The 26,988-nt window shown below is 41.2% G+C and overlaps 1 protein-coding gene across 1 annotated transcript in view; it reads right to left on the minus strand.

The window, feature by feature from the left end:
* Nucleotides 1–21,635, minus strand: part of ube3d (ubiquitin protein ligase E3D) — a 126,588-nt gene extending 104,953 nt beyond the window's left edge. The window contains exon 1 of the mRNA XM_034175419.1: nucleotides 21,390–21,635. Within this exon, the coding sequence (XP_034031310.1) occupies nucleotides 21,390–21,475 (86 nt within the window). The 5' untranslated portion in view covers nucleotides 21,476–21,635. The remainder of the gene's footprint in view (nucleotides 1–21,389) is intronic.
* Between the last annotated feature and the right edge of the window lie 5,353 nt (nucleotides 21,636–26,988).

Genomic DNA, 26,988 nt, shown 5'->3' on the forward strand with positions numbered 1-26,988 from the left:
GGGACTATTCATATTTTTCACAAGTACACAAATCTTACTCTAGAATAGACTATTTCTTGCTAGATTCCAAATTGTTACCCTATGTAATCTCCACTAAATATCATAATATTCTTATTTCAGATCACTCCCCAACTTCAATAGTTTTAGATTTACGCTTTTCTAAGCAGGCATATAACTGGCGGTTTAATCCACATATTTTGACTGAAAAATCTTTTCCACAGTTTATTGCGGATAAAATCTTAGAATTTATAGAGTCCAATGATAAAAATGATGTGTCTGACTCGGTGCTGTGGGAGACTTTTAAAGTAGTGTTAAGAGGGCATATTATATCATTTGAAGCTTCTTTAAAGAAGAGACGTCGACAGCATCTGCTAGATATAGAAGCTAAGCTAGCAGAGCTTGAACAAGCACATAAGGCCTCTCCCGGCTCAACTGTCCTGCAGGATATCCTGAAGTTAAAATATGAGTATAATTCCATTCTATCAACCAAAGTAAGTGAACAACTCATCAGAATTAAACAAAAGCATTTTGAGCTTGGTGAGAAAACCCATAATCTTCTTTCACGACAATTGAGAGGAATCCAATCTAACAGGGCAATACATAAAATAAAATCTAAATCTGGGGAAATTATAATAGACCCTAAAGCTATTAATGACAGATTTAAAGAGTATTATGAAGAACTCTACAGGTCAAAATCCAAAGGAGGCATTTCAGCCTGGCTAGACAAGTGGGATCTCCCAATTTTAAATGATGCATCACATAATGCTTTGAATGCTGAAATTACCATTCAGGAAATAGTATCAGCATTTAAATCCATTCCCAATGGCAAGGCTGCAGGTTAGGATGGCTCTGGCATTGAAATTTACAAAAAAAATGCTGAAAAAAATTGCCCCTTTGTTACTTAGGATGTTTAAGCATTCATTTCAAACTAAGGAATTCCCAAGAATATTATATGATGCCAACATCTCATTATTACTGAAGGAAGGGAAGGATGAAATGGAACCTTCATCCTACCGCCCCATTTCCTTATTAAATACCGATTTGAAAATATTTACTAAGTTATTGGCAAATAGATTAAATAACCATATTAGCTCAATCATTCATTCTCATCAGACTGGGTTTGTACCTAATAGGTTTTCTTTTTTTAACATTAGATTAATGAACATCATGTATCATCGACATTGGCAAACTCAAAAAGTCGCAGCTTTATGTTTAGATGCAGAAAAGGCGTTTGATCAGGTGGAATGAGCCTATATGGTGGTAGTATTAGAAAGATTTGGTCTGGGTGACCAGTTTATCTCCTGGGTGAAGTTATTATATAGGCATCCATCAGCTTCCATTTTTACTAATCAAGAACGATCAGCACCTTTCCCTTTGCATCGGGGCACTCGTCAGGGTTGTCCCCTAAGCCCCCTGCTTTTTGTAATTGCAACTGAGCCCCTCGCCATAGCGATTAGGAACAGGCCCTCCGTTAACCCAGTCCAGTTAGGTAGAGTTGATCATTCCATATCACTGTATGCTGATGATGTGGTTATCTTTTTATATAATCCCGAAAGCTCAGTTCCAGCTTTATTAGAATTGGTAAAATCTTTTGGGGAAATTTCTGGCTATACCATTAATTGGCAGAAAAGTGAATTTATGGTTCTGGGGACTGATCTTGACGTAGATTTTTTAGAAAATCTCCAAATTAAAAAACGGACCAGTTAAAATATCTAGGCGTTACCTTGCCAAAAAATCCTAAGTTAATTTTTAAGTATAATCATCTTGATAAAATTGAAAAATTAAAGCAGGCTATTGAGAAATGGAGAAGCCTTCCTATTTCTATGGTAGGTCGCATAAATGCAATAAAATTGTCTCACTTCCAAAATTTTTGTACATTTTCCAAAACTTGCCCATTTACTTGACAATTGAAAGTGAAGAGGTTGAAAATAGTTCTCTCCCTGCCCTGCTTTTTTCGCCTCCTAGTCAAAATGTTAAGGTGCACAATTTTGTTGTCTCAAACTGTAAAATCAAATTAGTCAAATTAGGAAAAAATATTCCTTACCAAATACAAATATTCAAACACCAATATCACGTAACCACACTTTCCCCCCATCCTTGTTAGATGCCTCGTTTGACAATTGGAAGGAAAAGGGAATTGTTTCTCTTAGGGATTTATATGTTGCTAGACAGTTTGCCTCCTTTGCTCAACTAAAAGATAAGTTCTCTCTGCCTGCAACACATTTTTTTTCGATATCTGCAAGTTAGGAACTTTGTTCGCCAGAATATCCCTGAATTCGAGTCCTTACCTGAGGAGATGCCAATTTCTAAGCTTCTCTCGAGTTCACCTGAATCCAAAAAGTTGGTGTCTGGGTTTGTTAATCTCTTTTTAGTTCAGTGTAACTCTTTACCCTTGAAAAATGCATGGGAAGGGGAGCTGGGCTTACAGACAGAGGACGAGGAATGGGAGGAGAGTCTGAACAAAATCTGGTCCTGCTCTATAAATGATCTATAATTCTATAGATCTATTCAATCTATAATGATCTATAAATCAATTAATTCAGTTTAAAATTTTGCACAGGCTGCACTACTCTAAGACTACATTGCACAAAATTTTTCCTTCCACTTCTCCTTTATGTGACCGTTGTAAATGTGCGGAGGGCTCTCTGGCCCATTTATTTTGGTCTTGCACAAAACCATCATTTTTGGCTGGACGTTTTTCAGTGGTTTGAAGGTATGTATGAGTGCTGTTTAACCCCAGATCCCAAAGTAGCACTGCTTGGGTTATCTCGATCTCTTCTGTGCCTCAGCTCCTCTGAATGATACACAATTGAATATGGTATGATTAAAGCAAAAAAAGATTATATTAACTTTATGGAAAAATGATACGGTACCCCAATTCAAAATGTGGTTGTCTGAAATCATAAACATCTTCCATATGGAAAAGATCCGGTATTCCCTTCAGGATAAAGCGGGTAAATTTATCAAGATTTGGCAACCTTTTCTGGACTATTTAGGAAAACATAGAACTGTTTCATAGCAGCTGTTCAAGATGCCACCGAAAAAATATATGTTCATATTTCTCTGTCTTAAGAGAAAAACGTGTAGCAGTGTAACAATGTTGGTCCTTTTTTGTGTGTGTGTGTGTGTGTGTGTGTGTGTGTGTGTGTGTGTGTATGCGATTTGATTTCTGTTGCTTTGTTTGTTCGTTTGTTTGGTATACTTGACAGGAACGTTTGGGGGTTCCTTACTGTTCAGTTGTTATTACTGTTTGTTCACCTTGTATATAAATTTGCAAAACTTTAATAAATACATTTGGTAAAAAAAAAAAAAATTTAAACAGGTCAGTGGTCTCAACCTGTTCCATGAAGATGACATCATCATTCCGCGATTTAACTGATTAGCTCCTCCCCTCTGTATGAAGCGTGAAATCAGTGAAACCGGTTTGATTCATAATTGAATGTCAGACTATCATACAATATATTTTTGTCAGACTATCTCTATTTTTGCTAGATTAAAACCTTTCACTTCTTCTGTGAATTATAGGCATTTAAACCAGTTCAAAATAAGTCACAATCTAGTTTAAAACTGGTAACTTAATATCAATTATCAAAACTCGTAGTTGACAATTATTTTTTAATCAATTATTTTTCGACTGACCCAGATAAAAGCCCCAAGCAAATGCTTGATTTGCCTGCCCCCTAGTGGCAGCAGTGTACACATTTGATAAATCATATTGTTCTAACTTTAACTGAAAATTACTCCAATTGGCACCTTCTTCAGAAGATGAAGCACTTTTATTTGAATGAATGAATTGATTTATTCGGCACACAGATGAACAACGGATGCTTCCTTGTTTGCACTCAGGGTCCCCACAGCACATCTAAGGCAGATCTGCATGTTGAATTGGCACAAGTTTTATGTCGGATGCCCTTCCTGACACAACTCTACACTGCATGGAGAAATGTGGCATGGGTGGGGTTTGAACCAGGAGCCTTCTGCACCAAAACCAAGTGCACTAACCACCTGGTCACCACATAACACAACTCATAAAAAAAACAACGTACAGTGTACCTGTGTGGCCGAAAGGGTGAAGGCAGAAGCAAAGCTTATAAATCCCCTTATACCATAAAAATAAAGAATATATATGCACACACACACACGATATTGGGTGTTAAAATCAGAACATATGGTGTCACCAGATAGCCATGCCACATTACAGAACTCACTAAAACTGTTTTGATTCCATCTTGTGATGATTCGTCCCGTCTGTGGCTGATGCAGAGACTCTGATTTAAAACCTCTCTCTCATCTAGATTGAATTACTGCAACGTCCTGTTCTCTGGCTTACCACAGTCCAACATTATGGGTCTCCACTCATTCACTCACTCACACTTTCAACAAGAGCGGGTCACGGGGCTGGAGCCTATTACCGCAGTCACGGGGTATGAGGTGGGTTCACCCTGGACAGGATGCCAGTGTGTCACAGGGACACATACAGACAAACAAACACATTCACACCTACGGACAGTTTAAAGTTTCCAGTCCATCTAAACTGCATGTCTTAGGATTTGGGAGGGAACCCACACAAACACGGGGACAACATGCAAACTCCATACAGAAAGGCCAGAATTGATCCCATGACCTTCTCGCTGTGAGGCAACAGTGCTGTCTAGGGGTCTCCAACTGGGTCAAAATGCTGCTGCTAGAACTTTGACTAGAAGCAGAAAGTTTGACCACACCCCCTTGATGTTGGTCTCCCTTCACTGGCTTCTTGATCCTGCAAGGTTTGATTTTAAGGTTTTGTTACAAACTTAGAAAATCCTTCAACGACTAGTGCCTCCCTAACCCCCTAAATCAATCAATTCAATTAAATTTTATTTATATAGCGCCAAATCACAACAAACAGTTGCCCCAAACAGTTGTAAATAAATCTTGTGTACCAGCTTGTGCTCTGTGTTCTCAGGATGCAGGTTTACAATGTGTCCCTAAGATTAAGAAGAAGTCCGCAGGCCACAGAGTATTCTCTCATCATTCTCCTGTTCTGCAGAATGATCTGCCTGCTGAGATAACGATGGGTGTAATGTGGTCAAACTTTCTGCTTCCTGTCAAAAGTCTGGCAACAGCATTTTGAACAAATTGGACAAACGCATCTATCAACGCCATGAAAATGGTTTCTGGTAGCTTTTAAAAATTTGTTGGCGCCAGATTGAAACACTTCATGAATTTACAAAAAAGATAAAACTTTAAGAGCGTTGGAAAATTACAGAAAAGGAAAAGTCGCTTTTCTGTAAATTCGCTATTATTTTGAAAAGTTCAGCTCAGAAGTTCTGTTAAAAATTCAAAAGACTTGACGCACCTGAAAGCGTCAGGTTAAAACTTTGTTAAAAGTTTGTCAAAGAATAACAGAGGAATGAATGAAGCCACATGGTAGCTTTAGCTACTTAGCTTAGCTTAGCATGGGACCTTGCTGACCCAAAATTAATTATTAAGCGTTTCAAAGAAAGGAAGAGTTGCAAGAGGCGAAGAGGGCTGGAACAGGCAGAAGAGAGCGAAAGCAGCGCTGTTCTAACGTTTTAAGGGGGACTGACCTCACCAAACTCCACCCATTTAGGGTGTGTAATCTCACAGAAAACTTCACATGTTCACAGGGCAGACCCAAATGATTCAACAGTTTAAACACATTAATTGTTTTGGTATAATATTGTTGTAAGACACTCGAATGGATACACATTATTAGTCATCACTTAAACACATCCTTTGGATAAACAGAATATTTCACCATCAACATATTGATAATGCAGAAAGATCACACTTAAACACACATCAGTTACAAGGACACGTGTCAATAGAATAGAATGATTATATGCAAAGCATTTCATTTGATTAATCAATACCAACATCAGAAGACTTTATATACAGGGGTTGAAATACTTTTTTTAAAACCTACTTGCACTGGTGCTAGTAACAAAAAAAATACTTGCACAAAAAAAAGTTATTTGCACAACCAAAAATCAGTCTTATAATCAACCTTAAAACTCCTCTGATGTGTCAGACACTTCCTCTCTGGGGAGAATTTGAGGGGAGAGCAGCAGCAGCGGCAGACAGTTTTTTTTTTTTTCATGTGTGCGTGTGAACGAATCGTCCATGAAGATTATTTTATTTATTAACTACATGGATGTATAATAAAACAAATGGTGACTGGTTTATAACACAAGATGTTAACACAAGACATTTCAAGATGGCGGCGCGTGCGAATGCAGCGGCGTGGTACTCTCTACTATTTGTTCTTTGTTTTGTTTTGTATGTTGGGTTCGTTAGTCCAGACATTAGAGGCATCAATCCAATACGGGAGAACCGAGCTCCTGGTTATAGGTAGACAATATCAGCACCACATCTCTAAAAAACTGGATTTTATACCATTTGAGATCCGGAGGATTCAGCCAGCCAGCGGAATCATCACCATCCCACACCAGCGGCGTCGGAGACGGAGAAGAGATCGTAAACAGAAGCGAGGCAAGAGAAGCGGCTTACGTGCTAAGCTACATGCTAAACCACACAGACCAGCCCTCCCGAGTTTATTTCTCTCAAACTCCAGGTCACTTGCAAATAAGATTGATGAGATACGCTTAAGGACTACTTCACACAGCATGGTGAGTTGTGTTATGATTATAACAGAAACTTGGCTGGACTACAATGTTCCCGACGCTGCTATTGAGCTAGCGGAGCGCTCCGTGTACCGAGCGGGCAGAACAGCTGCCTCAGGTAAAAACAAAGGCGGGGGTGTGTGCATGTATGTACACAACAAATGGTGCACTGCAGTGAACATTGTTGAGTCACATTGTTCACCAGATTTGGAATATCTGATGGTGAGGTGTAGACCATTTTATATGCCGAGGGAGTTTTCTGTTACTCTCATTATGGCTGTGTACATTCCACCACAGGCTAATGCTAAGCTAGCTCTGGAAATGTTGCAGAGCTATTAACAACCGACTGAATGCACAGCCTGATGCAACACTGATAGTGGCAGGAGATTTCAATCATACAGACCTAAAAACAGTGATGCCTAAACTCCACAAAAATATTAACTTTCCGACTAGAGGCAATAACATACTGGACCAGGTCTACACCAACATCGCAAGGGCTTATAAAGCTACAGCCTCCTCACATCTTGGAATGTCTGATCACATCTCAGTAGAACCGACCCCAACATACAGACCTCTGATCTGTAGGTCCAGACCAGTGGTAAAAACTGTCTTGCAGGACTGTTTCGAGAATACTGACTGGGAGGTGTTCAGACAAGGTGCAGACATTGAGGAGTACACATCTTCTGTCCTGTCCTATATTCATTTCTGCACAGACTCTGTCCTGCCAACCAAGAACATCAAAGTGTTTCCAAATCAAAAACCATAGCTGGACAGCACAGTGCGCAGTCTGTTTAGGGCCAGAGACACTGCTTATCGAGCAGGTGATATGCTGACTTACAACAGGGCCAGAAAAGACCTGAAGAAGGGCATAAAGGAGGCAAAAAAACAAACAGCGCATAAAGGACAATTCAATAACAACAATCCTCGCAGTATGTGGAAAGGCATTAAGAACATGGCAGACTATAAATGCAACAACCAGCAGATCAGCTATGAACAATCGCTACCTGACACCTTGAACCAGTTCTTCGCACGTTTCGATACACAAGAAAGCTGAGGAGTGGCCCAGCCCCTCAAACCTGAAGAGCAGCAGCCACATCTTATTCTTCAGTACCATCAAGTAAAATCCATACTGAGGATATTTTATATAGATATTTCCAAAGCTACGGGGCCGGAAAAGGTGTCAGGTAGGACACTAAAGTCATGTGTGGACCAACTAGCAGGAGTATTTCTGGACATCTTCAATATCTCCTTGCAGCAGGCTGTAGTCCCCACCTGCCTTAAATCATCTGTCATTGTACCTGTGCTTAAAAAGTCAGCAGTAACCTGCCTTAATGATTACAGACCAGTGGCTCTGACTCCTGTCATTACAAAATGCTTTGAGAGACTTACCCTGAAACACATCGGGAACAGCATTCCACTTAATCTAGACAAACACCAGTTTGCCTACAGGAGGAATCGTTCCACAGAGGATGCCGTCTCCATTGCACTCCACACGGGCCTGTCCCACCTGGAGCAACCTGGCACATATGTCAGGATGCTATTCACTGACTATAGCTCTGCGTTTAACACAATAATCCCTCATAAACTGGTAGCTAAACTCTGCAATCTAGGATTGACCCCCTCACTGTGTTCATGGATCAGAGACTTTCTTACCAACAGACCACAAGTGGTGAGAATAGGGGACCACACATCGTCCACAATCATTTTAAACACTGGTACACCGCAGGGCTGTGTGCTCAGTCCAGTACTCTTCTCACTCTTTACACACGATTGCACCCCTAACTATGTCTCCAACACCTTTGGAAAATATCAATCAATCAATCAATCAATTTTATTTATATAGCGCCAAATCACAACAAACAGTTGCCCCAAGGCGCTCTATATTGTAAGGCAAGGCCATACAATAATTACGTAAAAACCCCAACGGTCAAAACGACCCCCTGTGAGCAAGCACTTGGCGACAGTGGGAAGGAAAAACTCCCTTTTAACAGGAAGAAACCTCCAGCAGAACCAGGCTCAGGGAGGGGCAGTCTTCCGCTAGGACTGGTTGGGGCTGAGGGAGAGAACCAGGAAAAAGACATGCTGTGGAGGGGAGCAGAGATCAATCAATCAATCAATCAATCAACTTTTTTCTTATATAGCGCCAAATCACAACAAACAGTTGCCCCAAGGCGCTCCATATTGCAAGGCAAGGCCATACAATAACCATGAAAAACCCCAACAGTCAAAACGACCCCCTATGAGCAAGCACTTGGCCACAGTGGGAAGGAAAAACTCCCTTTTAACAGGAAGAAACCTCCAGCAGAACCAGGCTCAGGGAGGGGCAGTCTTCTGCTGAGACTGGTTGGGGCTGAGGGAAAGAACCAGGAAAAAGACATGCCGAGAAGGGGGGCAGAGATCGATCACTAATGATTAAATGCAGAGTGATGCATACGGAGCAAAAAAAGAAAGAAACAGTGCATCATGGGAACCCCCCACAGTCTACGTCTAAAGCAACATAACCAAGGGATGGTCCAGGGTCACCCGATCCAGCCCTAACTATAAGCCTTAGCGAAAAGGAAAGTTTTAAACCTAATCTTAAAAGTAGAGAGGGTATCTGTCTCCCTGATCTGAATTGGGAGCTGGTTCCACAGGAGAGGAGCCTGAAAGCTGAAGGCTCTGCCTCCCATTCTACTCTTACAAACCCTAGGAACCACAAGTAAGCCCGCAGTCTGAGAGCGAAGCGCTCTAATGGGGTAATATGGTACTACGAGGTCCCTAAGATAAGATGGGACCTGATTATTCAAAACCTTATAAGTAAGAAGAAGAATTTTAAATTCTATTCTAGAATTAACAGGAAGCCAATGAAGAGAGGCCAACACGGGTGAGATATGCTCTCTCCTGCTAGTGCCCGTCAGTACTCTAGCTGCAGCATTCTGAACCAACTGAAGGCTTTTTAGGGAACTTTTAGGACAACCTGATAATAATGAATTACAATAGTCCAGCCTAGAGGAAATAAATGCATGAATTAGTTTTTCAGCATCACTCTGAGACAAGACCTTTCTAATTTTACAAATATTGCGTAAATGCAAAAAGGCAGTCCTACATATTTGTTTAATATGCGCTTTGAATGACATATCCTGATCAAAAATGACTCCAAGATTTCTCACAGTATTACTAGAGATCAGGGAAATGCCATCCAGAGTAACGATCTGGTTAGACACCATGCTTCTAAGATTTGTGGGGCCAAGTACAATAACTTCAGTTTTATCTGAGTTTAAAAGCAGGAAATTAGAGGTCATCCATGTCTTTATGTCTGTAAGACAATCCTGCAGTTTAGCTAATTGGTGTGTATCCTCTGGCTTCATGGATAGATAAAGCTGGGTATCATCTGCGTAACAATGAAAATTTAAGCAATACCGTCTAATAATACTGCCCAAGGGAAGCATGTATAAAGTGAATAAAATTGGTCCTAGCACAGAACCTTGTGGAACTCCATAATTAACTTTAGTCTGTGAAGAAGATTCCCCATTTACATGAACAAACTGTAATCTATTAGACAAATATGATTCAAACCACCGCAGCGCAATGCCTTTAATACCTATGACATGCTCTAATCTCTGTAATAAAATTTTATGGTCAACAGTATCAAAAGCAGCACTGAGGTCCAACAGAACAAGCACAGAGATAAGTCCACTGTCCGAAGCCATAAGAAGATCATTTGTAACCTTCACTAATGCTGTTTCTGTACTATGATGAATTCTAAAACCTGACTGAAACTCTTCAAATAGACCATTCCTCTGCAGGTGATCAGTTAGCTGTTTTACAACTACCCTCTCAAGAATCTTTGAGAGAAAAGGAAGGTTGGAGATTGGCCTATAATTAGCTAAGATAGCTGGGTCAAGTGATGGCTTTTTAAGTAATGGTTTAATTACTGCCACCTTAAAGGCCTGTGGTACATAACCAACTAACAAAGATAGATTGATCATATTTAAGATTGAAGCATTAAATAATGGTAGGACTTCCTTGAGCAGCCTGGCAGGAATGGGGTCTAATAAGCATGTTGATGGTTTGGATGAAGTAACTAATGAAAATAACTCAGGCAGAACAATCGGAGAGAAAGAGTCTAACCAAATACCGGCATCACTGAAAGCAGCCAAAGATAACGATACATCTTTGGGATGGTTATGAGTATTTTTTTCTCTAATAGTCAAAATTTTGTTAGCAAAGAAAGTCATGAAGTCATCACTAGTTAAAGTTAATGGAATACTCAGCTCAATAGAGCTCTGACTCTTTGTCAGCCTGGCTACAGTGCTGAAAAGAAACCTGGGGTTGTTCTTATTTTCTTCAATTAGTGATGAGTAGAAAGATGTCCTAGCTTCACGGAGGGCTTTCTTATAGAGCAACAAACTCTTTTTCCAGGCTAAGTGAAGATCTTCTAAATTAGTGAGACGCCATTTCCTCTCCAACTTACGGGTTATCTGCTTTAAGCTACGAGTTTGTGAGTTATACCACTGAGTCAGACACTTCTGATTTAAAGCTCTCTTTTTCAGAGGAGCTACAGCATCCAAAGCTGTCTTCAATGAGGATGTAAAACTATTGACGAGATACTCTAGCTCCCTTACAGAGTTTAGGTAGCTACTCTGCTCTGTGTTGGTATATGACATTAGAGAACATAAAGAAGGAATCATATCCTTAAACCTAGTTACAGCGCTTTTTGAAAGACTTCTAGTGTAATGAAACTTATTCCCCACTGCAGGGTAGTCCATCAGGGTAAATGTAAATGTTATTAAAAAATGATCAGACAGAAGGGAGTTTTCAGGGAATACTGTTAAGTCTTCTATTTCCATACCATAAGTCAGAACAAGATCTAAAATATGATTAAAGTGGTGGGTGGACTCATTTACTTTTTGAGCAAAGCCGATAGAGTCTAATAATAGATTAAATGCAGTGTTGAGGCTGTCATTCTCAGCATCTGTGTGGATGTTAAAATCGCCCACTATAATTATCTTATCTGAGCTAAGCACTAAGTCAGACAAAAGGTCTGAAAATTCACAGAGAAACTCACAGTAACGACCAGGTGGACGATAGATAATAACAAATAAAACTGGTTTTTGGGACTTCCAATTTGGATGGACATGACTAAGAGACAAGCTTTCAAATGAATTAAAGCTCTGTCTAGGTTTTTGATTAATTAATAAGCTGGAATGGAAGATTGCTGCTAATCCTCCGCCCCGGCCCGTGCTACGAGCATTCTGACAGTTAGTGTGACTCGGGGGTGTTGACTCATTTAAACTAACATATTCATCCTGCTGTAACCAAGTTTCTGTTAGGCAGAATAAATCAATACGTTGATCAATTATTATATCATTTACCAACAGGGACTTAGAAGAAAGAGACCTAATCAATCACTAATGATTAAATGGTGGTGCAAAAAGAGAAAGAAACACTCAGTGCATCATGGGAACCCCCCAGCAGTCTAAGTCTATACCAGCATAACTAAGGGATGGTTCAGTGTCACCTGATCCAGCCCTAACTATAAGCTTTAGTAAAAAGGAAAGTTTTAAGCCTAATCTTAAAAGTAGAGAGGGTGTCTATCTCCCTGATCTGAATTGGGAGCTGGTTCCACAGGAGAGGAGCCTGAAAGCTGAAGGCTCTGCCTCCCATTCTACTCTTACAAACCCTAGGAACTACAAGTAAGCCTGCAGTCTGAGAGCGAAGCGCTCTATTGGAGTGATATGGTACTATGAGGTCCCTAAGATAAGATGGGACCTGATTATTCAAAACCTTATAAGTAAGAAGAAGAATTTTAAATTCTATTCTAGAATTAACAGGAAGCCAATGAAGAGAGGCCAATATGGGTGAGATATGCTCTCTCCTTCTAGTCCCCGTTAGTACTCTAGCTGCAGCATTTTGAATTAACTGAAGGCTTTTCAGGGAACTTTTAGGACAACCTGATAATAATGAATTACAATAGTCCAGCCTAGAGGAAATAAATGCATGAATTAGTTTTTCAGCATCACTCTGAGACAAGACCTTTCTAATTTTAGAGATACTGCGTAAATGCAAAAAAGCAGTCCTACATATTTGTTTAATATGCGCATTGAATGACATATCCTGATCAAAAATGACTCCAAGATTTCTCACAGTATTACTAGAGGTCAGGGTAATGCCATCCAGAGTAAGGATCTGGTTAGACACCATGTTTCTAAGATTTGTGGGGCCAAGTACAATAACTTTAGTTTTATCTCAGTTTAAAAGCAGGAAATTAGAGGTCATCCATGTCCTTATGTCTGTAAGACAATCCTGCAGTTTAGCTAATTGGTGTGTGTCCTCTGGCTTCATGGATAGATAAAGCTGGGTATCATCTGCGTAACAATGAAAATTTAAGCAATGCCATCTAATAATACTGCTTAAGGGAAGCATGTATAAAGTGAATAAAATTGGTCCTAGCACAGAACCTTGTGGAACTCCATAATTAACCTTAGTCTGTGAAGAAGATTCCCCATTTACATGAACAAATTGTAATCTATTAGATAAATATGATTCAAACCACCGCAGCACAGTGCCTTTAATACCTATGGCATGCTCTAATCTCTGTAATAAAATTTTATGGATGGACATGACTAAGAGTCAAGCTTTCAAATGAATTAAAGCTCTGTCTGGGTTTTTGATTAATTAATAAGCTGGAATGGAAGATTGCTGCTAATCCTCCGCCTCGGCCCGTGCTACGAGCATTCTGGCAGTTAGTGTGACTCGGGGGTGTTGACTCATTTAAACTAACATATTCATCCTGCTGTAACCAGGTTTCTGTAAGGCATAATAAATCAATATGTTGATCAATTATTATATCATTTACTAACAGGGACTTAGAAAAGAGAGACCTAATGTTTAATAGACCACATTTAACTGTTTTAGTCTGTGGTGCAGTTGAAGGTGCTATATTATTTTTTCTTTTTGAATTTTTATGCTTAAATAGATTTTTGCTGGTTATTGGTGGTCTGGGAGCAGGCACCGTTGCTACGGGGATGGGGTAATGAGGGGATGGCAGGGGGAGAGAAGCTGCAGAGAGGTGTGTAAGACTACAACTCTGCTTCCTGGTCCCAAACCTGGATAGTCACGGTTTGGAGGATTTAAGAAAATTGGCCAGATTTCTAGAAATGAGAGCTGCTCCATCCAAAGTGGGATGGATGCCGTCTCTCCTAACAAGTTCAGGTTTTCCCCAGCTTTGCCAATTATCTATGAAGCCCACCTCATTTTTTGGACACCACTCAGACAGCCAGCAATTCAAGGAGAACATGCGGCTAAACATGTCACTCCCGGTCCAATTGGGGAGGGGCCCAAATTTACCAAATTTACGCTTAGCCTTAGCCAGCAGTTTCAAATTTCCTTCAATGTCGCCTGCTCTGGCCCCCGGAAGACAACTGACTATGGTTGCTGGTGTCGCTAACTTCATATTTCTCGAAACAGAGTCGTACACGGGGCTTCTGTTTAGGGCTACGCTTCCTCCTCACAGTCACCCAGTCGGCCTGCTTTCCCGGCTGCTCGGGATCTGCCAGAGGGAAACTAACGGCGGCTAAGCTACCTTGGTCCGCACCGACTACAGGGGCCTGGCTAGCTGTAGAATTTTCCACAGTGCGGAGCCGAGTCTCCAATTCGCCCAGCCTGGCCTCCAAAGCTACGAATAAGCTACACTTATTACAAGTACCATTACTGCTAAAGGAGGCCGAGGAATAACTAAACATTTCACACCCAGAGCAGAAAAGTGGAGGAGAGACAGGAGAAGCCGCCATGCTAAACCGGCTAAGAGCTAGTAGCTGCGCTAAGCTAGCGGATTCCTAAAAACACACAAAGTGAATAATGTGTAAATAATTTAGAGGTGATTCAGCAGAGGGAGTGCTTTAGTTAAGGCACGTGAAGATTACACTGTGAAACAAATCATTATCTAGGTAACTAGATCAATCTAACTGCGCAGATTAAACAGCTAACAGATACAGCAAAACACCGCTGTGCTCCGGAACAGGAAGTGATACAATACCGCAGTGAGAGCCAACCACCAGTAGAGTGGTGGATGACATATGTGGATGACACTGTAGTGATAGGCTGCATAACCAACAACGATGAGACCCACTACAGAGAGGAGATTCACCATCTGGCACGGTGGTGATCAGAAAACAACCTAGTTCTAAACACCACCAAAACTAAAGAGATCATCGTGGACTACAGGACAACTAAGAGAACTGCACATACACCCCTACTCATACATGGTGTTGAAGTGGAGCGTGTGAATGACATCAAGTACCTCAGACTCTACATCACAGCTGATCTCACCTGGACTCTCAACACCTCATACCTCATTAAGAAGGCCCATCAAAGACTTTTCTTTTTGAGGAAACTCAAGCAGACTGGACTCCTCCCACAATTATTTGTGAACTTTTATAAAAGCACAGTCAAAAGTATCCTTTGTCTCTGCATGACTGTATGGTATTCCAGCTGTACAGTGCAAGACAGAAAGGATCTGAACCGGGTGGTGAGAACAGCGCAGAGGATCATTGGAAGTCCACTCCCAGATCTGGACTCAGTGTATGCTGACCGCCTACGCAAGAAAGCCAACAGCATTACCAAAGATCCCACCCACCCACAGGACATGATCTTTTTGTTCCTCTTCCTTCTGTACGGAGATACCGAACAATAAAATCTCGGACTAGGAGGCTGAGGAACAGTTTCTTTCCCAGAGCTGCATCATCCATCACTCCCTCTGTATTACATAAAACTTAAAATAAATAGTCATATGTCGTCTTCCTTTGTTAAAGAGGTACCAATCGGAATTTCGTTGCATCATATATAAGGACAATAAAAGCTCAATTCAATTCAATTTAATTCAACAACTTATTCATTTATACCTTGCACTAACTCCATATTTTCAGAATCAGAATCCATTGTACCAAAGCAAATTCCTAGTCTGTGAATCCTGTTCACTGGCAATGGCAATAAACTTCTTCTGATTCTGATATTTTGCACTATTTTCTCTCTGCCATTTTGCACCACCTGTACGTTCTTATTATTTTGTATTTTTATTCTTATTTTTCTATTTTATTATACCAAAGTGCTGTATGTTGTCTTCTGTTGTAATATGTTATTGTATGCTGTTGTATGTTTTCCTCTGTTGTCTTTTGTTGTCATATGTTGTGTTCTTTTGTTAAGAGGTACCACATGGAATTTCATTGTATCATATACAATGACAATAAAGCTCAATTCAATTATGACAGAGTTTGAGGGGAGAGAGCGCGAGGAACTACGGAGCCCTGGAAGAGGCATTACAAAATGTTTTGCATGTGGAGAGAATGTGCGCTCGTTTTATTATATTGTGCACTCGTTTTATGATATTGTGCGCACGTTTTAAGCATCATTTGAGTAAAACAAGGGCACGATCTACTTAAACGTGACCATAATTTGTAAAACGTGCACTCAACATTGTCTTGACACATAAATGTTGGCTATTAGCCAGCAAACCAGGAGACAGTGTGATACATTTCCATCATCTGGAGTTTCATCATCAGCATCATCTGGAGTTGAAGCACATTAAAAAAGGATGCTGAGGGCGAAGCGTCTCCCCGTCGTGAGGATGACAATTTAGGTCATAATATGGAGTTCATTTTGAACGAAACGTGCGCACGTTTTATTAATTCGAGGGCTCAATTAAAGGAAAATGTGCGCATGTTTTTCTGGCCTTGATAATTTGTTTTAATGATAATTTAATTTTATTAATTTGCGAGGATATTTTATTAATTCGTGGGCTCAATTAAAGGAAAACGTGTGCACAAATGATCATGGCCAAAAAGAGAAAAAAAAAATCACTTTAAGTGACCTCTGCAGTTCCGTAAAGTTTTTTTTTTTCATGTGCGCGCGCAAACTAATCGTCCGTGAAGATACTTTTATTAACTACGCAGATGTATAATAAAACAAATGGTGACTGGTTTATAAGACAATGATGACAGAGTTTGAGGGCAGAGAGAGAGGGACCGCAGCAGCAGCCAGTTTTTTTTTCTTTTCTTTGGTTACAAATGTGCACTCACAGCAACTCGCTCCATGTGTGAGAGTCATAAAAGGTAGGGAAGACAAAGACAACACACTGGAAACTGTTTTTCTTTCCTCATTTATGCCTTTATTGGTTCATTCTACTGGTGCTTATAGTTGATAAAACTTGGATAAAGTTACTTGTACCAGTACTAGTAGAGTATAAAATTACGTGCACCGCTCAAATAATACGTGCACAAACTAGCACATGCACATACTATTTCGACCCCTGATATATGAATAAAATAACACTGATGCAATTCTTTTATTTTAAAAGAATGTCTTTCTTCGGTTTGACCTAAAGATAATAGCTGTTATCAAGATGCAAAGTTTTATGGCCACGTGTTATCATGGGGGAAGGTCCTCGGGCAGTGTGGAGAGGTTCTGTCCTTGGCATGAACTCATAAAATTTGGGTTCTCCTGGCCTGGAGAAGCTCAGATTCTGACGTGAAGCCATTATAACATCATGTAATTCGTACTGACTGGAATTTAACCGATAAACCAGGCAAAGGCTCCTTTTTGAAGAACTTCAATTTACAGGCCTGTTTTGCTGTGAAGCCCAGTGTTGGCCCATGGGGGGGGGTGTCTCAGTCTTATTTCCAGACCTCCAGATGGCACAGGAATTTCTCAACTGGGAGTGAAGACACCGTCTCTGTCTGCAATTCAAAACTCAGGTTTTTGTTGAGACAGCATTAATGTATTTATTTAATTAGGGCGAATCGAGGCCATGCGCTACACAACCATTGGCCCATCCTCAATTTCAACATCATCCAATGTAGTAATGGGTATTAAGTTTGCAAAGCATATCCCTCTATGATTTTTATGAACATGTCTATGGAAACAGGCCACAGTCTCAACTTGATGAATTTCCCTCCATGCCACATAAACTGCACTGTCACCATAGTGGATTTTCTGCACTAATTTCCCCATTAAGCTAATGGATTTCACACCCATATTTGTCATAAGCCTTGCAGGGTCTCTAATCACCTGCTCCATGGCCTGCTGTAAAATCCTAATGTCATCAGAGGGAGTTTTTTCTTACCACTGTTGCCTGTGTTCTTGCTCTGGGGGTTGTTAAGGTTAGACCTTACTTGTGTGAAGCGCCTTGAGGCAGCATTGTTGTGATTTGGCACTATATAAATGAAAATAAATGGAACTGAAATTAAATTGAAATTGGGAACTAGTGCTTAGGTGGTCTTAGTTCTAGCTGACTGGTTCTGCTCTTTTTCTCTCTTTCTGAGTTGCTGTTGCTAAAAGTGGACCTGGGACCAGGGTTTCTGTCACTGCCTCCTGGACCACTGGACAACCACTCACCCACCTGAGACAGCTGGTGTGAAGGACAGTGCTGACCTAAACGCTTCACATTGATTCAAAACTTGACTCTTTACAATCAGATCTGTTCCGGGCTGTGTTTTGTCCGTGTTTTGTTAATTTGTACTTTGTCTTATGATCTCTGTAACCATTCGTTTGGTCTAAGCAGCAGTAGTTAATTAATAGTAGGGGTGTAACAATACACAAAAATCACGGTTCAATACGTACCTCGGTTTTGAGATCACAGTTCGGTTCATTTTCGGTACAGTATGGGAACAAAATGCAAAGCCTAAATTTGCTTGTTGTTTAAACCAACAATTTACTGTAACATTATACAAACAGGAAAATAAGTGCTGCCTGGTAATAAGCTAAATAAAATGTTCTCAAATAAACACCAAATATGTCAATTGATTTCATGAAAGCTGCGCTCCTCGTGTGGTGTGAATTCACACACACACAGTGTGTGCGTTTTAGTGAAGAAAAGTCACTCTGCGGCAATTTGCGCTGTCAGATCTTAATCATGGATCTGGTTGGGGTGAATGGCAGCTGAATGGTGTCTCTAGTAAATAATATTCCCACTCCATTTCCCTGCATGTTCTGTGTCAGTTATTAGGCCTATAGGCACATGTGTCTGTGATTTGGATCAATGAATAATGAACACAGGTGGGCTAAAACGCACTGATTTGTATCACAGCAGAGCAAAGTGACAGATTACGCTGCCCTTTGAAAAGATGATGACGGGAAATCATTCCCCAACCTGATATCCAAATCGGAGTCCGACTGGCTGGATGATAAGAGCGGCATGACTTAATATGGCACTGCCGCACATTTAACCAGCGCGCTGCTGCACAATTCACAGGGCCAACGGGACCCGCTGGATGCCGCACTGTGTGCTGCTGGACACTGCAATATATAAAATAATTATTTTGTAGCAGATTAATCACTTGCTCTCAGAGACTGGCTGATAAAACCATCTCTAATCGCTCGGGAAGCACAGATGAATTTTCTCCAGCAGCTTGTCTTGTGCGCTTCTTGGGATGGAGAAAGCGTTTGGGAGAATCTCAAAGGTAAATATTTAGAATATTTATATTGTAATGGCTTGGTGAAAGAGTTGCATTTTCACTCCTTCTTATACGCATCTGTAAAATTATGTTTATTATGGATTTAGACAGTTGTTTGACAGACGCTGTCACTGACTGACAGAACGTCTGTTTACGTTTTTACACCTCTCGACCTTTGAACAAACCTGGTCAGGCATGCGCATTCCCAGACTGTGAAAAGGCTTATTTAATGTACAATGGTTCATTTCAGCTCAGTTTGGTGTATAAATCTCATTGTACCAGGCAGTGAGAGCCGTCAGCTGGCTGGTAGAGACAAAACAAAACCAGCTGATTTCAGACAATCAATGCAGCCCGAGTTTGTTTTCATCAGTAGGCCAGTCACGGAGGTTCAAATTCTTGCCTTCAGATTGGCCACTTCGCCGGATGTGACTGTATCTGTGACCACAGATTTACTAGATAGGGTCGAGGTGTACAAAAGGCCTGCCCCGAGCAGATCGTGGCCCCGCCATCTTAAAAGGTTGAAGCGCTGCAGGAATCAGCCAGAGTTGACTGATGACACGAGTTTTCTATTGACAGGAGCCGAACTTTACGCTCCATTCGCAGCCTTATAGGGAGAAATGATCAACAGTTATGATAAATCTGCCATCAGAAATCAAATCTACGTATCTGAATTGACCTAAGCACAAGTTTTCAAGTCTTAATGTAAATAACAGTGCAGAAGTTGGCCAGAGAATTGACAGTGATTACAAGCACAGAGCATGAATTTTCCATTGACAGTGAGAGACCGCTACAGGCTTCAACCTTTAAAGATGGGCGGCTCTGCGATCCAGGTCACGTGACCATAATGGAACGTCTTTGTTGCGATATACATATAATATATACAGATCAGTGGCGACAACCCATAGAGGCGGAAGGATGGGGAGTATCGGATAGTGAGTCATCTTAACATGCATAAAATCTTCGGTAGCATGAGCCAAGAAAACGGTTAAATATACTCAACAAAAATATAAACGCAACACTTTTGGTTTTGCTCCCATTTTGTATGAGATGAACTCAAAGATCTAAAACTTTTTCCACATACACAATATCACCATTTCCCTCAAATATTGTTCACAAACCAGTCTAAATCTGTGATAGTGAGCACTTCTCCTTTGCTGAGATAATCCATCCCACCTCACAGGTGTGCCATATCAAGATGCTGATTAGACACCATGATTAGTGCACACGTGTGCCTTAGACTGCCCACAATAAAAGGCCACTCTGAAAGGTGCAGTTTTATCACACAGCACAATGCCACAGATGTCGCAAGATTTGAGGGAACGTGCAGTTGGCATGCTGACAGCAGGAATGTCAACCAGAGCTGTTGCTCGTGTATTGAATGTTCATGTCTCACCATAAGCCATCTCCAAAGGCGTTTCAGAGAATCTGGGAGTACATCCAACCAGCCTCACAACCGCAGACCACGTGTAACCACACCAGCCCAGGACCTCCACATCCAGCATGTTCACCTCCAAGATCGTCTGAGACCAGCCACTCGGACAGCTGCTGAAACAATCGGTTTGTATAACCAAGAATTTCTGCACAAACTGTCACAAACCGTCTCAGGGAAGCTCATCTGCATGCTCGTCGTCCTCATCAGGGTCTCGACCTGGCTCCAGTTCGTCGTCGTAACCGACTTGAGTGGGCAAATGCTCACATTCGCTGGCGTTTGGCACGTTGGAGAGGTGTTCTCTTCAACTCTTTTTGAAGGAGATGTGTTGCACTGCATGAGGCAAATGGTGGTCACACCAGATACTGACTGGTATCCCCCCCCAATAAAACAAAACTGCACCTTTCAGAGTGGCCTTTTATTGTGGGCAGTCTAAGGCACACCTGTGCACTAATCATGGTGTCTAATCAGCATCTTGATATGGCACACCTGTGAGGTGGGATGGATTATCTCAGCAAAGGAGAAGTGCTCACTATCACAGATTTAGACTGGTTTGTGAACAATATTTGAGGGAAATGGTGATATTGTGTATGTGGAAAAAGTTTTAGATCTTTGAGTTCATCTCATACAAAATGGGAGCAAAACCAAAAGTGTTGCATTTATGTCAAAAAACTAAAATACGTTTATTTTTAAAATAATACTAAAGCTGAAATAACAGAGACATGTACAGTTAACTATTAGTTTTTTGTTTGTTTTGTTTGCTTTAGGAGCAAAATAAAGGAGCACATATGTAGCATCACGTTCATTTTGGCTAGTTAGCTTTTAGCTCGTGGAGCTCGGGCTTACAATTTGCCACAAAATATAAGTAAAAGTTACCGTTTAACGAGTTAATTCTTCAAATATTACCTGATAACAAGGAGTCCATTTTGATGCTTTTCTCTCACTTCCAGGAAAAGTCCAACTCCGTGTGGCCTCGTCTCTAAATGTGCCATCACTGAAATAAATGTCACTAATTTGCACAAAAACCTGCGCGCAGCGTTACTGTAAATCTGTGAACAGAAGCTGTTGTCAGTATGCTGATAAATGTTTTATAAAGAGATATTTAAATCTCTGAGGAGGTAAGAGGTTTGTCTCCAAACATTTAACGGTAGTTTCAAAAAACTACAACAACATGAAGCTTCCAGTTCACTTTTTCAAAATAAACGCTACTCAAAAATAGCTATTCAAACCTAGTGTTGATGCAGTGTTTAATTCATTTGAATTCATTACTAATTTTAAGGACCTTTTATCATGGTTCTTTTAGGAATGCAAATTTATTCAGTTCAGATTTTGTGCTGTATTTCACTGAGGAAAGATTTTAATATTTTAAACACGTATGCTAAACATAAATAGAGAAAATGTTTTTTGTAGTTTACTGCCTCACTCACTCATCTTCAACTGCTTATCTCAGATCAGGTTGCAGGGGCAACAGCTCCAGCAGGAGACCCCAGACTTCCCCTTCCTCTGACTGGGGGATCCCAAGGTGTTCCCAGGCCACTGTGGAGATAATCTCTCCACCTAGTCCTGGGTCGTGCCTGGAATACCTCCCTAGGGAGGCGCGTAGGGGGCATCCTTACCAGATGCCTGAACCACCTCATCTGGCTCCTTTCAACGCAAAGGTGCAGCAGCTCTACTCTGAGCTCCCCACGGATGACCGAACTTTCTCATCCTACCTCTAAGGGAGACACCCTCTTAATGAAGCCCATTTCAGCCACTTGTACCCGAGATCTAGTTTCTTTTGGTCGTGACCCAACCCTCATGACCATAGGTGAGAGTAGGAACAAAGATTGACTAGTAGATAGAGAGCTTTGCCTTTTGGCTCAGCTCCCTTTTTGTCACAACAGTACAGTAGAGTGAATACAACACTGCCCCTGCTGCACCGATTCTCCGGCCAATCTCACGCTCCATTGTCCGCTCACTCGTGAACAAGACCCCGAGGTACTTGAACACCTTCACTTGAGGCAAGACCACATTCCCTACCTGGAGTAGGCAGTCCATCGGTTTCCTGCTGAGAACCATGGCCTCAGATTTAGAGGTGCTGATCCTCATCCCAGCTGCTTCACACTCAGCTGTGAACCAATCCAGTGAGTGTTGGAGTTCACCGGCAGATGAAGCCAACAGGACCACATCATCTGCAAAAAGTAGTGATGAGACCCTGAGCCCGCCAAACCGAAACCCTCTTCCCCTCTGACTACGCTCAATATCCTGTCCATGAATATTGCAAACAGGATTGGTGACAGGCGCAGCCCTGGCGGAGGCCAGCCTCCACCAGAAACAAGTCGGACTTACTGCCGAGCACCTGAACACAGCTCTCTCTTTGTGAGTACAGAGATTGGATGGCCCAGAGAAGGGACCCCCTCACTCCATACTCCCGCAGCACGTCCCACAGTATCTCAAACAATCAATCAAAGTTATTTCTATAGCCCTTTCCACAGCTTTTCCACAGCCCAGAGGGTGACCAAAGTGCTTCACAGTCAGACAAAAACATAAAGAATAACTTAAGACAAAAAGCTAATTTAAAACAGAAGCATCAATAAAAATATACATCCAAAATATTTACAGATAAGAACCAAATAAAATGTCAGAGCGCTGCTGGTTGTGCAAAATCCATTCAAAAAAGGAAGGTTTTTTAATTTAGATTTAAAAAGACTCAGGTCAGTGGTGGTGCAGATTTCGGAGGGGATCTTGTTCCACAGTCTGGGTGCAGACACAGAGAAAGACTGGTCCTCCCCAGTGGCAGTATCTGGACCTTGAAACCTCTAGTGCATGCATACTGGTTAGATGATCTCAGAACTTTGTTTGGTCTAGATGTGTCAGCAGCTCGGCTAAGTATGGTGGGGGTAAACCATTCAGAGCTTTAAAAACAAACATAAGAATTTTAAAATCGTTTCTAGCCAGAACTGGAAGCCAGTGCAGAGTGTAGAGGACTGGGGTGATGTGGTCACGTCTATGCGTGTTAGTTAGCAGATGTGCTGCAGCATTTTGAACAGGTGAAGCTGACTAAGGGAAGACTGGGAGACTCCAACATAAAGCCCATTGCAATAGTCCAACCAAGACTAATAAAGCTGAATGGCTTTTTTCCAGATCTACACAATTTAAAAAAGGCTTCACTTTCGCTAAAAGCCGTAGTTGATAAAAAGCGTAATTTGACAACAGAATCAATTTGTTTGTCGAAATTAAAACCACAAACCCTAAACAGAAGCCCCGTGTACACCGCCAACCTGTTCACATTTCTAACCGTTTTTCCCCACTCGGCGACACACCCTGCCGAGGATCAAACTCTGGTTAGTGGCAACTCGTTTTGAGAAATGTGAAGTTAGCGACACCAGCAACCATAGTCAATTGGTCTTCCGGGGGCCAGAGCAGGCGACATTGAAGGAAATTTGAAACTGCTGGCTAAGGCTAAGCGTAAATTTGGTAAGATTGTAATTCATGTCGGCAGTAATGACACCCGGTTACGCCAATCGGAGGTCACTAAAATTAACATTGAATCGGTTGTGTAACTTTGCAAAACAATGTCGGACTCTGTAGTTTTCTATGGGCCCCTCCCCAAGTCGGACCGGGAGGGACATGTATTAGGCCGCATGTTCTCCTTGAATTGCTGGCTGTCTGAGTGGTGTCCAAAAATGAGGTGGGCTTCATAGATAATTGGCAAAGCTTCTGGGGAAAACCTGGTCTTGTTAGGAGAGACGGCATCCATCCCACTTTGGATGGAGCAGCTCTCATTTCTAGAAATCTGGCCAATTTTCTTAAATCCTCCAAACCGTGACTATCCAGGGTTTGGACCAGGAAGCAGAGTTGTAGTCTTACACATATTGCTCACGTCAGTTGTTGAGTCATAACTGTGGCAGAGACAAACCCTCCAGTGTCAGTCGTGGCATTCCGCTTCACCAGGACAACGCACCAGTCTACACCAGCCAGGTTACTATGGATGCTGTGCGCGAGTGTGGCTATGAACTTCTTCCTCACAGACCTTATTCTCCAGACGTAGCCCTAGTGACTTCCCACCTGTTTCCCAGGCTGAAAAAATACCTTCAGGGCCAGAGATTTGAGGATGACGATGAGCTGACTGCTGCAGCGGAGAGGCTGGTTAGGGGGACCAAGATGTTGAGTTCTACCGAGCGGGTATTGATGACTAGCAAACTAAATGGGAACAATTGTATGGAGTTGGAAGGGGACTATGTTGAAAAATAAAACATTATAAATCCAAATATTTTGCTCTTTCTGTTTGAGGCTCAAAACTTTTTGATATCCCTTTGTGTATCAAAGGAGAACTGCACAATAAAACTTTTTTTTGCATTAGTGGTGGGTCAAGTCCTCAATGATGACTGGGACTATTTAATTATTATTATTATTATTATATTATTATTATTATTATTATATTTTCTGACAACTATAAGCAAGAAAAATGATGATAGAAATATCATTGGGTTCATACTGTGTGCAATGAAATAAAACTTTAAAATAAACGCAAGAATCACTGTTCTGTGTTATTTTGTTTGCTCTGATTAATTCCAGTGCAATGTTTTATTCCATTAGAAACCCATTCAAAATGCATAATGTCAGTGAAACTGTGATTTGGAGACTAGACTCTACTCGTACGAACTGGCACTCGGAGGTGGCTCCGTGGTTCGTTGAAGCGGCGAAACGTGACACCAGCACTTGCTCCCAGACTTCACTTGGTGCAAATCAAGAACTTTCAAAATTGAAAAACTCACTAAAACTGTTTTGATTCCATCTTGTGATGATTCGTCCCGTCTGTGGCTGATGCAGAGACTCTGATTTAAAACCTCTCTCTCATCTAGATTGAATTACTGCAACGTCCTGTTCTCTGGCTTACCACAGTCCAACATTATGGGTCTCCACTCATTCACTCACTCACACTTTCAACAAGAGCGGGTCACGGGGCTGGAGCCTATTACCGCAGTCACGGGGTATGAGGTGGGTTCACCCTGGACAGGATGCCAGTGTGTCACAGGGACACATACAGACAAACAAACACATTCACACCTACGGACAGTTTAAAGTTTCCAGTCCATCTAAACTGCATGTCTTAGGATTTGGGAGGGAACCCACACAAACACGGGGACAACATGCAAACTCCATACAGAAAGGCCAGAATTGATCCCATGACCTTCTCGCTGTGAGGCAACAGTGCTGTCTAGGGGTCTCCAACTGGGTCAAAATGCTGCTGCTAGAACTTTGACTAGAAGCAGAAAGTTTGACCACCCCCCTTGATGTTGGTCTCCCTTCACTGGCTTCTTGATCCTGCAAGGTTTGATTTTAAGGTTTTGTTACAAACTTAGAAAATCCTTCAACGACTAGTGCCTCCCTAACCCCCTAAATCAATCAATTCAATTAAATTTTATTTATATAGCGCCAAATCACAAAACAGTTGCCCCAAACAGTTGTAAATAATCTTGTGTACCAGCTTGTGCTCTGTGTTCTCAGGATGCAGGTTTACAATGTGTCCCTAAGATTAAGAAGAAGTCCGCAGGCCACAGAGTATTCTCTCATCATTCTCCTGTTCTGCAGAATGATCTGCCTGCTGAGATAACGATGGGTGTAATGTGGTCAAACTTTTGCTTCCTGTCAAAAGTCTGGCAACAGCATTTTGAACAAATTGGACAAACGCATCTATCAACGCCATGAAAATGGTTTCTGGTAGCTTTTAAAAATTTGTTGGCGCCAGATTGAAACACTTCATGAATTTACAAAAAAGATAAAACTTTAAGAGCGTTGGAAAATTACAGAAAAGGAAAAGTCGCTTTTCTGTAAATTCGCTATTATTTTGAAAAGTTCAGCTCAGAAGTTCTGTTAAAAATTCAAAAGACTTGACGCACCTGAAAGCGTCAGGTTAAAACTTTGTTAAAAGTTTGTCAAAGAATAACAGAGGAATGAATGAAGCCACATGGTAGCTTTAGCTACTTAGCTTAGCTTAGCATGGGACCTTGCTGACCCAAAATTAATTATTAAGCGTTTCAAAGAAAGGAAGAGTTGCAAGAGGCGAAGAGGGCTGGAACAGGCAGAAGAGAGCGAAAGCAGCGCTGTTCTAACGTTTTAAGGGGGACTGACCTCACCAAACTCCACCCATTTAGGGTGTGTAATCTCACAGAAAACTTCACATGTTCACAGGGCAGACCCAAATGATTCAACAGTTTAAACACATTAATTGTTTTGGTATAATATTGTTGTAAGACACTCGAATGGATACACATTATTAGTCATCACTTAAACACATCCTTTGGATAAACAGAATATTTCACCATCAACATATTGATAATGCAGAAAGATCACACTTAAACACACATCAGTTACAAGGACACGTGTCAATAGAATAGAATGATTATATGCAAAGCATTTCATTTGATTAATCAATACCAACATCAGAAGACTTTATATACAGGGGTTGAAATACTTTTTTTAAAACCTACTTGCACTGGTGCTAGTAACAAAAAAAATACTT

Source organism: Thalassophryne amazonica, chromosome 7 (genome assembly GCF_902500255.1).
Source record: "Thalassophryne amazonica chromosome 7, fThaAma1.1, whole genome shotgun sequence".
Lineage (NCBI taxonomy): Eukaryota > Metazoa > Chordata > Actinopteri > Batrachoidiformes > Batrachoididae > Thalassophryne > Thalassophryne amazonica.